At 36.0% G+C, this 14,029-nt stretch overlaps 1 protein-coding gene across 4 annotated transcripts in view; it reads left to right on the plus strand.

The window, feature by feature from the left end:
• Positions 1-395: 395 nt before the first annotated feature.
• LOC138691863 (zinc finger protein ZFP2-like) overlaps positions 396-14,029 on the plus strand; it is a 37,106-nt gene continuing 23,472 nt past the window's right edge. For 2 of the 4 annotated variants that reach the window (XR_011329973.1, XM_069814417.1), the window contains exons 1-3: positions 4,411-4,637; positions 4,758-4,953; positions 13,510-13,707. Coding sequence is in view for 3 of the 4 variants with exons in the window: in XM_069814417.1 (XP_069670518.1) it covers positions 4,567-4,637; positions 4,758-4,953; positions 13,510-13,707 (465 nt within the window). In the remaining variant the exon portion in view is untranslated. Of the gene's footprint in view, positions 766-4,410; positions 4,638-4,757; positions 4,954-13,509; positions 13,708-14,029 lie in introns of those variants that run through there. The other 2 variants (XM_069814415.1, XM_069814416.1) reach the window with 2 other exon arrangements.

The raw sequence follows: 14,029 nt of genomic DNA on the forward strand, positions 1-14,029 counted from the left end.
TATATTTAGATATAATGAATTGGTCTTATTATTTTTATTTAATTTTGACGGATTCTGACAGATTTCTATTTTATAGGTGTTAGCATAGATCATAGATTTATGATCTAGGGTGTTAGACTGACGGGAATACAAATTAGGTGATGGCAACGCTGTACCTAATATCGATTCTCGAAATCAGTAATTGGGGCAGAGTTGCCAACAGGACGGAAATTCCGTCGCTTATGACATTATTATTATTATTTATTATTATTCAAGATTATTAAGGAAGTTGCGTTAATATTTGCTTTTATTTGTATATAGATATATTGAGTGGGTCTTTTTTTTTTAATTTTGACGGATTTCCAGGTGACAGATTGGCGGGGATACAAGGTATGTGTTGGCGACACTGGCCGCGAGAGATGTCACTCCAGTAGGATCATGAAAAAGATTAACATCGTAGGCTCCCAAGTAAAACAAATAGGCTAACGTCAAATGTGTCTGTGACAGAATATACACGAGACAAATATTTGTATTATTTTTTTTAATTAATATATAATTCGCGGGAAAAAAAATGATTTGCGTTTCTTTAAGACCGAACACGACAAGCATAAGTGAATCTCCCCATGCGGTTAACACGACAAGCATAAGTGAATCTCCCCATGCGGTTATAGACTTAATGTACTGCAGCTAAGCTATTTCAGGGAGTAGCCCATAAAGCCGTCGTTAAAAAAACTGTAGAAGTCCAGCTTCATACAAACCAAGTAGGCCGTGGTGAGAGACGCTAAGGTAAGCGAATAATTTAATGTACCTATTAAACCGGAAGGTCAGCTGTGTAAGTGCAGACTTATTGTTCTTGGAAATAACTTTTAAAATATTTATATAAAAAACAGTTTGTTATACGTATACTGAACAGCTTTCCTTTCGAAATCGAATTTGTCGTCAATGCAACCACAGTCTAATAGATAGAGTCACGCAACTCCTACGTATAAAATATGACAACATTTGACAGCTGGCGCGACAGTAGCCCTCTAGCGGCAGGCAAGTTAAAAGTGTACACACGACATATAACACATCAGAAAACGGGTTTTGCGTAATTTATTTTATATGTTTATGCTATACAATAAGTGTATATGGTTCTAATTAATTCTACTTTAGAATCCTGGAAGAATTTCACACGCAGTTAATCTACAAGTTTCAGAAGCTGGGAATAAACGTAATTCTTTCTGCTCCTTACAACTGAATCATGGCCCTGATCTCGTATCATGGTTTGAAATAATATAATTGTTCGTGCGTGGTCGGTTAATTCAATTCATTCCTAAATATATTTATGAATCATTGGAACTTTGTATTTCCTGTGAGAAGAGTAAAAATTAGTATCTTCAAAATTGTAGGGCATATCTCGTAGGGTACATCGCGTGGTGAACGCCTCTCCCTATTTCCTGAGAAATTATCGATTTTGCATACCGCAAACTGGGGTAAACTCGGCCGCTGAGGTAAACTTGAAAATAAAGAAAAGGGGAGGATTTAAATATTAATATGAAATTCATTATTTTTCCATTTCTTAAGAACCGGTATTTTCTTTATTATTTTGAGTCACAAATAGTGCTGATGTTATGGTTTAAATTTTTATGGTATTTTTACCGCTTTTTACATTACATTTCCAGTTTTCACACATAATTTCTAATTTTAACTTATCCTACCTATATAATACGTAATTTACATGCACTTACTGTTAATATGACGTAGGTGAGAACAAATAAATGAACACACAATTTTGTTGAAAAAATTGTAACTTCAATTAACTCAGAAAATGTAGGCCTAATGTTATTTTCAGAGCAGAAGTGGTGTAAGTCAAAAATGGGTAAGGAAGGGTTAAAGTAAACATTCTGTAAAATAGAGCGCAAAGTGGCAGTTAATATTAAATGTATTTAAACTATTAATTGTCAGTGAATAGCACGAAGGATATATTAATTGCTACTTTGCGCTGTATTTTACAGAATTTTTACTTTAAACCTCATTACCTGATTTTGACTTACACCACTTCTGCACTGAACGGCTCAAATAATCACTGGGAATGTAAAATCAACACCAATAACAGTCATGCAAATTATTACAGAAAAGATTGCTTTTTATATTAAATTTAAAAAGGCTCTTTTATTTCTTGAGAACTTAATAAGTCTGGCACATGAATCTACACCAACACATCAGAAATTTATCGACACAGTCTGGATTTATTCAAGAAGTGAATATTTTGCAAAAGGGTTACTATACTCCATGAATTCTTGCAAAATTATCACCATGATACCTACTTGAATGCTATATAACATTCTTGAAAAATATAAAGAAAAAAACACGAATACAAAAATTATGAAATTACTTGCCTTAAAAACTGTAGATATATTATCCAAAATCGGAATGGTTACACATTTACACATATGATCTCTGCAAAAAAAAAATAATATACTGTAACAGGTATTTACTTTGTTTTTATTTAAACTATCCTTCCTGACATACAAATAGGTAACTGATAAGTAATAATAATGTTTTATAGAACACAATACGTAGGCTACCTACAACGTGGATTATTGGTTATGACTGAGTTATGATTTTCTCTTGGTCTTTAGGGAATCTGAAGAACGACAAATTCGGAGATTTAAACTTGTTGTTACTGCAATTTTCGTCATTGCACACATTGCCTTTAATCCGACGCATGATTAAGACGTCATTATAACATCTCGCATCCCTTTAAAGCACGTGCTGGCTGTATCAACCCTATGACCAGTGCCTTGCCTGCCGCTTGGGCGCTAGTGTCGCGAATGTTGGCAAAAAAAGTGTTGAAGTTGAGCGACTGTAAGTATTAGACTGTGATGCAACTTTGTTTGTACGTGTGCCACTACGCTAGTCAGTACTGACTTCACTGAACATAAATCATCAAAATCCTTAATAATATGATGAAAGGATCACCCGAATGAGTATTAGTTATTCTTCGCTGTATTCAGAGATCGGATTTGTTCTTGCACGGCACTCTGTGATGTGATATTGTTTGCATCTCTGCCCACGCAACTCACACACGCATTCGGCGTTCGGGGTAAGGAATGTCTTGTTTCTGCAAATTTGGTGGTGAAAGCCGTGTATGGCTAGTCTTCTAATTATATGTGTCTGCTCCTGATTCTCTCTGGTCCAGTTGCGGTCAATCATTGCAGTCGCCACGTAGAAGTCGATGTCTATCTCCGCTCTTCTTCGATCCAGTAATTTGGTGCTGGCTCCAGTAGATGGCAAAATCCTAAACAGATTCGTTTATGCAACAGATACAGATCTCGTATTTTTCTCTGCCTCTGCGCATCGTCACACTTACGATGGGGAGGCAAGGAGATAAGAGAAAAGTTGTAATGCCTTTCAATACGCTGATACCCACATGGTAAGATAATACTGGTGACAGATTACAGTCGCTAATCGCGATTAGCTCCGATCGCCATTACCGAAAATGTGGTGACACACTAGGTCACGCTTGGTCTCGTCTGGTCAACAGCTGAGGAAACACTTTTCTCTGTGTACATACGTATATGTTTGCTTCCCTCCTGGACAACATCTAAGGTTAATACTTTCTTTTGATGTTTGTTCATTGTTTTTTTTTTTTTTTTTTGCAGCTTGATATGGGACTTTATTTGTTAAAATTGTTATCTGCTTTACAATGTAAACTGATACAATTTATATCATTACTATTTATATTATTTTGAAAAGAGATTTTATAACCTATAAAATTTATATAATCATGCCAAAAATTTATATTATTTTGTAGTAAAACATTTTTAAAATCAACCCTAACCTCATCGATAGCGTCGTAATGGAGACTGAAATTCAAAATCTGAATAAGAAACCAGTTCCAGTTTGTAAGCCATTATTTATTGAAATGAAACATCTTTCAGCAGCCTTCTACTGCTCTCTACAGTATATGAATAATTCGTCTGTCAGTTGTTAATATATTTCATTTTACGTTTCTCACATCTGCATTAAATTTCTCCACTATGTCTAATAGTAGCCAAATTTATTTTCTAGCCATTCATTTTCGTTTGTATTTCATATAATACAATGGAAGGGGTAACAAAATTCCACAGCAGAAGCAATCACGACTTCCTACGACTATGGATTATCAGTTCTGTGAACAGGATTGTAGCTGCTGATCGAGATCAGGACGGTGACACACTACAAACCCAAAGAGTTTGTAAAAGTATTACAAACTCTTTGTACAAACCCGATCTCGATTAGGTCGATAATCGCGATTAGTGACTTTAGTCTGTCACCAGTATAAGCCATTTGAAATTTAATGGCTACTAACCGGGAAAGATGTAATACGGAATATGTAACGAAAGAGTTTGTTATATATTACAAACTCCTTGTCTGTAACTGAAGCCTAAACTCGCTTCCCCTCCATCTTGCAACATACTCAACTTAACGCATGTGATCCAACTGGCATTGCATGACGCAAGGAGAAATTAAATGCATGATGGGAACTACTGAGCAAAACCCTTTACCATTGCCAATATTTTTGTGGATATTTGAAGTGATATGTTTTGTAAATAGTGTAAAATGGTGGTTTCCTGTGCGGCACATAATTGCAATAACGCGTTTCTTAAAGGATCAGGAATTTCTTTTCACGGGTAAAGTATATACGCTTTAAGATAATTGAAACTGGGTTACATAATAAAATTATATGAAAGTCTATGGAATTCTTAGGTAGTTGAAACAGTTTATAATTAGACATCAATCTATCGTTACAGGTTCCCTCTGAAGAAGCCCGAGCTACTTGCGAAGTGGCTCTTTGCTATGAAAAGAGAAAATTTTGTGCCTTCACATTATGTAAAATTGTGTTCGGCTCATTTTAAACATACAGATTTTTGGGAAAATCATTGCTATAAAATTTTGAAAGATGATGCTGTACCATCCCTGTTTAATTTTCCAAGCCATTTGCAAAAGGTACGATATAATTATCAATATAATTAAAATCCATCAATATTTTACGACAATATAGAATTGTTGGTATATCAGACTTGATAAATTCCACTCGGTAGACTATTTAGGCTTACACATGACATGTTAAACGCAGTTAGTGCAAAGATAACTTTGTAAGGCCCTTAACACACTTGCAGAGTTTTCGCTAGCGAGAAATGTGTTGCGAGAAAGAGGCGAAGAGCCTTCCTCCACACACTTGGCGAGTTCTCGCTATCACAGATCACACCTCGCTAAGATCACCTATGCACTGCCTTCATGAAGAAAGCATTTTTCTGATTATAGTAATGACTCGGGGGAAATATTATAGGTTATGTATTTACGTATATCGTCGTACTTAAATATATAACCTGTATACTTTACAAATTATGTACGAACGCTATGTTGAATCTGAGTATTCAGATGATGAGGAAATGGAGTTACATGAACATATTTCGTTAATGAAAAGAAAAAGTAGGCCTAAAATTAAAGCCAGAAATGTCTGAAAATCACAGGGCGAGTTTTGGACACTGGTTTCGATTTGAATGATGATATGTTTAGGCGTTATTTCAGGTTGAATGGACTTCAGTTTTTTGCCATTCATGATATGATAGAGAATTCTTTGCTATGTTCTGAATAAAATTATATAAACTGTTAAGACATAATATAGATACATTATTTCAAATGTTTAATTAATACTATTAAATCTCATCAAAATAAAATATAGCCCTATTTATTTTCAGATAATCTGATATTTGTCTCCAGATTTCTTTTTTAAATTTCTTGTTTTTATAGTTTTCATCCCGTGTATCATATAAATAGGCCTACGGGTGACATCATACAAGTTTGATAAGTTTCTAACTGCAATTATCAGCCATCTTCCTCATTTTCAAATAAAAACAATGCAATTAATCGCCACCAGTGATATCTTTTTCTACATTCAATCGTCATAAGGAGTATAAATGCCAAACATCTTTGATAAATGTGTCAAGAAAATTCGCTGAGCTACCAATTCCAGCGAGAAACTCGCGCGAGGTTTTTGCCTCGAACGAGAATCTCTTCCAGTGTGTGGACGTCCATTTGAATCCATGTTATCAATTTTTTAATTTTCTCGCTGGCGAAAACTCTGCAAGTGTGTTACAGGCCTAACAGTGGTATTTTCGATGCTAAATGACCACATAATTCCCAGTATTGCATGTGCTGCAGTAAGACGTCATAATGAACTGAGATGTGAATTCGTGGGAAAGAAATGTTTTTAATACCAAACTGAATTCGTAGATCAGGTTTTTTTCGAAGTAGGATGTATAGGTCTGATATAATTTTAAATTACTTGTCTCTCACTGACGTTACAATACAGTCGTGTTAGAACAGAATTTTGTTTAATTTCAGGAATTGGTACTGAAACTAAAAATGGAAGATGCCTATAAATTTAACTTAACCTCCTATAGTTTCACCTCCCTTGATAAAATTCACAATACAGTTACTATATACCGAAATATACGCATTATGTTAACAATTGTCTGACAGAATCCTATAGGCCTACTCAGTAACATTAGTTTCAAGATAATTTGTCATTTTTTTAAAGAAGTTCTTAGTATTTTACTATTTATCTCTTTCTAACTTCTTCAGTGTGGCGAAAGAATTCCCACTTCTCCAATAATGCGTATGCTGTTCCGTTCTGTGGAACAGGTGTTGTACTTCCAACATATTTGTATGGGGAAATGCTGAAAACCGAGTATATTCTTCACAGTTCATATAAGTTACAGAGCTATTCATTCTATTTTCATGTTCAGTCCAAAACACTACAAAGAAATAGCAAATTGTGAGCAATTACCTCATGATTAACATTATTTTGTAACATACATACATAACACATACATACATACACATATACATACATATACATACATATACACACACACATACATACATACATACGAGGGGGATCCAGGAAATAACGACCGTTCGCGCATACCCGCCGCGCAGCTGACTCCCCTTCCTTGTTTGAAGGTCAACTGGATTCCTTAACATGTGTTCTCATAATGTTGTGAGTACTGGTTGCAACAAGTCGCCATTGTGCATTTTGTGTTACTTCAAAATGAACGACGTGATTGATAATCCCGCCGACTGTGAGGTGAGGAGTGTGATTCGATTTTTGAATGCCCGACATTTGGAACCTGCAGACATTTACCGGCAATTGAAAGAAGTGTATGGTGATACTGTAATGAATGAAAGAAATGTGAGAAAATGGTGCGAAATGTTCAACAATGGGCGAACAAATGTCCACGATGAAACTCGACCCGGACGCCCATCACTCATCACAGAAGATCTGAAGACTAAAGTGAACGACAGAATCTTGCAAGACAGGCGCACATCACTCGACGAATTGCATATTGCCTTTCCTGACATTTGTCGTTCTTTGCTTGGTGAAATTGTGTCGCAACATCTTGGCTACCACAAAATCTGTGCACGATGGGTTCCACGGCAACTGAGTGACCAACACAAAACTCAGAGAATGGCCTCAGCATTGACATTCTTGATGCGATATCACACAGATGGAGACGCCTTTCTTGATCAAATTGTGACTGGTGATGAGACCTGGATGCCTCACACACCCCAGAGACCAAGCGCCAATCACGTCAGTGGCATCATCCCTCATCACCCAAGAAACCGAGAAAATTCAAACAGACTCTCTCAACACAAACAGTCATGGCTACTGTCTTTTGGGATCGCAAAGGTGTTCTTTTGCTGGATTTCATGCCAAAAGGCACTACGATCAATGCAAATCGTTATTGTGAGACTTTACGAAAACTACGGCGAGCCATCCAAAACAAGAGGCGAGGAATGCTTTCGAGAGGAGTTGTGCTTCTTCACGACAACGCCCGCCCGCACACTGCTGTTTCAACTCGAGAATTGCTGGATCAATTCGGTTGGGAAATCTTTGATCATCCGCCCTATAGTCCAGACCTTGCTCCTAGCGATTTTCACCTTTTCACTAAGCTGAAAGACTTTCTGGGTGGTACGCGTTTTGGAAGTGATGAAGAGTTGAAGAAGACAGTGAACACCTGGCTTAATGAACTGGCGGCAGAGGAGTATAACACGGGAATTCTAAAGCTAGTGAACAGATACGACAAATGTTTAAATGTAGGTGGTGATTATGTAGAGAAGTAAAGGAAGCTTCAGTTATGTAACAGACTTTGTTTTTTCAACTAAATTTTTTTTTTAATTATTACAACAAAACGGTCGTTATTTCCTGGATCCCCCTCCTACATACATACATACATACAGGGTGAAAGTGAAATAACCTTGCAGATTGAAAGGGACGACAGGGTCCACGTAAATGAATAGAAAATCTGTATTGCGTTTTGTGATTAAATGCACTGTTAATTAGAAAATTAAGTTTGAAGTTTCAGCAATCCGACAACATCGTCACTAACACACTCTACTCGTGATACAGATGTAAGAGGTCTACAAATTCGGTGTGTTTCGATAGGTGAGTTGCACTCTACCTAGACGTTGCCACTTGCTCGCATCGTGCAGCGACTTTGAATTAGAGTTTTTTTTTAATTCAATTTACACGAAAACCGTCTACGCTGTTCAAATACGCCAGAGGGATAAATTATTCTCTATTAGATTTCCTATCAATATGGACAAAAATCACGATCCTACTGGCAACAGTTACCGAAAAAGAGGTTGTTAAACATTTGGGAAAATACTTTTTTTTTTCTGAAAAAAAAAAAACTGACTTTTCCACCAATATGATATTATAGTTTTTTGTTAATTACAACATAAACTATCCCTCTGAAAATCTGCAAGAGTATTTCACTTCCATCCTATATATGTGTGTGTGTAATCAGGGGTGCTAGTTCAGAACAATGCTGCTATTCTGGAATATAGCATTCCAAGCAAGAAACTGTTCCAAAATAACTGTTACATTATTTAGGAGGGAAAGGGAGGGGGCAATGTCAGTTGCGTCACTGGCATGTTCATTGCAGCAGTCGACAATTTCTGTGTATTTGAAATAAACATTTTTGGCTTATGTTCTAGTTCATTTATCAAACAATTTCATCATTTTTCAAGAGAAGGAAACTTTTCTTCAGACCCCTGTATTAATTTTATTGAGAGGGCAACGTCTCTGGCTATATAAGTTGAGGGAGGGGGGCAAAAAGTGCCTTACCCTCCACTCCTAAAGTCGGCGCATATGAATGTCAGTAACATTATACTAACTTCATTATTCGTATTCATAGTAGGTCTGATATTTTGTATATTGGTCATGATTTTGGTTTAGAAATGTGAATTAATATACAAGTTAAAATTTTGGACAGTATCGGTTAAATATAACGTGTCTTACTTACTTACTGGCGTTGAAGGAACCTGGAGGTTCATTGCCGCCCTCACATAAGCCCGCCATTGGTCCCTATCCTGAGCAAGATTAATCCAGTCTCTATCATCATATTCACCTCCCTCAAATCCATTTTAATATTATCTTGCCATCTACGTCTCGGCCTCCCCAAAGGTCTTTTTCCCTCCGGCCTGCCAACTAACACTCTATATGCATTTCTGGATTCGCCCATACATGCTACATGCCCTGCCCGTCTCAAACATATGGATTTAATGTTCCTAATTATGTCAGGTGAAGAATACAATGCGTGCAGTTCTGCGTTGTGTAACTTTCTCCATTCTCCTGTAACTTCATCCCGCTTAGCCCCAAATATTTTCCTAAGAACCTTGTTCTCAAACACCCTTAACCTATGTTCCTCTCTCAAAGTGAGAGACCAAGTTTCACAACCATACAGAACAACCGGTAATATAACTGTTTTATAAATTCTAACTTTCAGATTTTTTGACAGCAGACTGGATGATAAAAGCTTCTCAACCGAATAATAACAGGCATTTCCCATATTTATTCTGCGTTTAATTTCCTCCCGAGTATCATTTATATTTGTTACTGTTACTCCAAGATAGAGGGTTTGGAATTGAATGGGTTACATCAGCTGCCTGTATATGCGGATGACGTGAATATGTTAGGAGAAAATCCACAAACGATTAGGTAAAACACGGGGATTTTACTGGAAGCAAGTAAAGAGATAGGTTTGGAAGTGAATTCTGAGAAGACAAAGTATATGATTATGTCTCGTGACAGGAATATTGTACGAAATGGAAATATAAAAATATAACGTGTCTAACTTAAATAAGTGAAACCAAACCTTCGGGTGTAGTTGGATTATAATGCTCGATTGCGACATGATTGAAGCGAAAAGGGAAACAATTTGAGATACTAACGAATGGTTATATCGAAAAACAGGAACATGAAATCCACTGTCAAACCATGTAAAAGGAGTAAACCGAAATGAAGCAACAAACCTCATTTTATTTAGTAATGCAGTTAATGTTAATCATTAGGTAATTGCTCACAATTTGCTGTTTTGAACTGATCATGAAAATAAAATGAATAGCTGTAACTTATATGAACTCTGAAGAATCTATTCGGTTTTCAGTATTTCTCCACTCTCATCTCATGTTCTTTTATTGCAATAATTGTGATTTCATAAATTGTAAAGCTTCTCATACTGTTGGTCTAACAGATTAAGCTTGGCATCACACATTTAATGCATACCTTCATTATTACTGCCTTGCAATCGATATAAATTTCCATGACATTCCTTATTTCGATCTTGACCCATATGGAAATCTGTTTAGAATTCTCTGGTCAGAATTCTGGATGGAATCCGGTCATGTGGACAGAGGCGATACGGCCAAGTGAGAGATGCTCCATTTAAAATAATGCAAAGAATAAAAATCCGAATGTATTCCGGTAAATGGGCGGCTACCTTAACAGTGTGAAACGGAAAACAGTGATTTGTCTCAAAGGTCATATATTCGTTATGACTGAAAACACGGGACCAGACATGACAACGTCAGATGTTACAATTGATGAAACTAGTTCACACTGAGCTATGGTTTTTGACGACTGTGATCTTGTGTGTGTAAGCAATATTGTGTGAATTATCTCTAACCCTGACCCCTGGGCCCGTTTCACAATCTTTACAAATAACAAGTAAAAGATTACAAATGCTTGTAAATTGTATTTCGCAATGCTATCTTACTAGTTTCTAAAGTTTGACGAACTTTACAAAATCAGCTAAAGAAATTTACAAATACTCATTATTGGTTACACAATATCGCCAACGACAGTTCACTAAAATCGCTAAGGAGCAGAGCTAAAGTCGCTGTATTTTTACTACTATCGATACATATGTTTATATTTTGTACTAAAATAGATTATTCTAAGCTTGTTGATTCATATTTCACCATCAGAAAATGTAAAGTATTGTAAAAGAAAATTAAAAGTATTTAGATTTTTATATATTGGCTACAATGGAATTTCATGTGATGTGATTGGCCAAGTATACCAATACGTCTGTTACTTAAATGACCAAAGTTAGCACCAAATTCAGTCGAATAAGTAAATAAAGATTTGGTCCACGTACAAATATGCAATTGATAAAATAATTACGATGTCTAACCACAAGATCAGGTTAATTTTTTGTGTTGATCCATCAATATTTATTAATGTTGCATCCATAACCTCACAAACATTAGTGATCCCAGCAGTAGCAGCATAAAAATTCTATGCTATTGTAAATAACATTTTGGTGATCAAAAACCTGCCCCGAATTTAACTCTTTTAACAACATCAACTACCCCGTGGGTACTTTTGCACACTGATATCTTAGAAATTCCGTGCTTATCTGCTAACGCACAGAACTGACAGCTAGTATGCAACCAATGCAAAACAATACAGTTCTCGCTTTGAGGTTAGGGCATCACTTTTCCCTTTTGGATGTTGGATATGATGTCCCATATCTTGTAGGAGAGATTCCAGCGAAGTGGGACTCGAAACGACTAAAGAATACCGCGTAAGTAGTGTCGCTATTGCATTGTTGAATTGTTTGTTTTTGGTGCAGGGAACTTCTTTTTTAAGTGAGAGTATATAAATACTTACGCGGTATTCTGAAGTATAGCGCGGGACCTTTCATTAAATTCATACAATGATACGAACGTGTTATTAATTCTTGACCGGAGAATTTTACGTATACGCCTTCGTTTGATTCGGCCTAAATTCAATATCTTCGTCTGAGTCATGAGAACTCCTTAATACTCGTAATATCAAAACTGCGTTAGTTTAATTCTTAGTATTATCCAGTTAGTCAGAAATTAATTTAATAAATATTTCTTTATTGTATTTAGTCATAATTTGTTGCAATATCAAACTTTACACATCTCAGAGCTGATGTAGAAAATGTGTTCATTTTACAAGTAAAGTTTACACGTTTGTAAAATTACCCTTCATTGTGAAACAGAATACTTGTAAAGTGAGCAAAATTTAATTTGTAAAGGTTTGATTTCTTTTGTAAAGTTCAACATTACAAACAAAGATTGTGAAACAGAAGTTTACAATTTACAAGCAAAGTTTACAATTTACAAAGATTGTAAACATTGTGAAACAGGCCCCTGATGTCACGAGACTCTGTGTAGACTGTAATATCACTGTACTGTAGCGCTCTCACCATAGGTGACGTCCAGAGAGAGACAAGTTCGCAAGTTTGCATGTTACGGTACAAAGAAAGGTGATTTTATCCATTAGCTTATATGACGATAGTAGGTAGCTTCGTCGACCTGGTTGGCGAGTTGTATAGCGCTGCCCTTCTATGCCCAAGGTTGCGGGGTCGATCCCGGGCTAGGTCGATGGCATTTAAATGTGCTTAAATGCGACAGGCTCATGTCAGTAGATTTACTGGCATGTAAAAGAACTCCTGCGGAACAAAATTCCGGCACATCCGGCGACGCTGATATAACCTCTGCAGTCGCAAGCGTCGTTAAATAAAACATAACATTTAGGTAGCTTCCTTCCCTAGGAAACTAAATGGTAGAGGGTGGAGTGCGATCAGTGTGTATGTTGGCATTTCTTCCGTCTGATTTCATTCTTCCATTTCCACTGATTTTGAGCATTGCAATTAAATAAGATTAATAATTATATTCGGAATATGTATGATAAGAACTTTCTTGTGTTAAATTTTAACGTACCTTGTTAACATGTTTCGATCTATTTTCGGTCATCTTCAGAACTGGTCGTTGTTGGTCTTGGCGCCTCTTTTTTCGTTAGGTGGAGGGTGAGTGGGACCAGTCTGTATGTTGGCATTGCTTCCGTCTGATTTCATAGCCACAATATACCTATTCTTCTATTTCCTCTGATTTGGGCATTGCAATTAAATAAGATTAATAATTATATGCAAGTAATATTTGTTGTTTGTTTTTCGAATTTTATGTTCCGAAGTGATACAGTGTTAAACGTTGTGTAATCAAGATGTATAATAATTATATGCAAGTAATATTTGTTAATAAAAAGATAAAACACAAGTCTACCATTTACAACTGATAACTATTTGAGCATAGTTTTCAAATAAAAATGTCAGGATTTTCTACAAACTCTGATTTTCAGTTCTCAGAATCACACAGATAATTTCTTTTTCATCCTATCAGGTAATGAAGAAGAATAAGATAGACCCAGAAGAAGACCCATTTGCAGTAGAAAGCAATAACATGGCTGCAAACAAATGCCAGTTTCTGTTTCAACCCTGTTACGACATGGGTGATAGTAAAGGAAACACAGAGAGGGATCCGTTGGCAGTAGAAGGAAGTAACGATACAGATATGGAAGAGAGGAAGCCTTTACCCGAGGTAAACTGATGCCTTCTGATTAGTGTTTAATTTACGACTTGAAACTAAAATCTCTTTCGCTTATGATCCTCTAATACACCAGAGAAATGAATCCTACAATCCTTTGCTTTTTATACCAGATTTTGTTCAATAATATTTATTTAGAAATATGTGAGCACAATAATGTGCCTTGATTGTAATCAAATAAATCACAAATATATGAGCACATGAATACAAAATTTAATAATAATAGGGTCTATATACAAATAGAAAATACGAAAGCACATAAATATTAAGAGTATCAATTTTTAACTCAGTTAGCTTAAACAATTAATCTGATTTG

Source organism: Periplaneta americana, chromosome 16 (assembly GCF_040183065.1).
Source record: "Periplaneta americana isolate PAMFEO1 chromosome 16, P.americana_PAMFEO1_priV1, whole genome shotgun sequence".
Taxonomy (NCBI): domain Eukaryota; kingdom Metazoa; phylum Arthropoda; class Insecta; order Blattodea; family Blattidae; genus Periplaneta; species Periplaneta americana.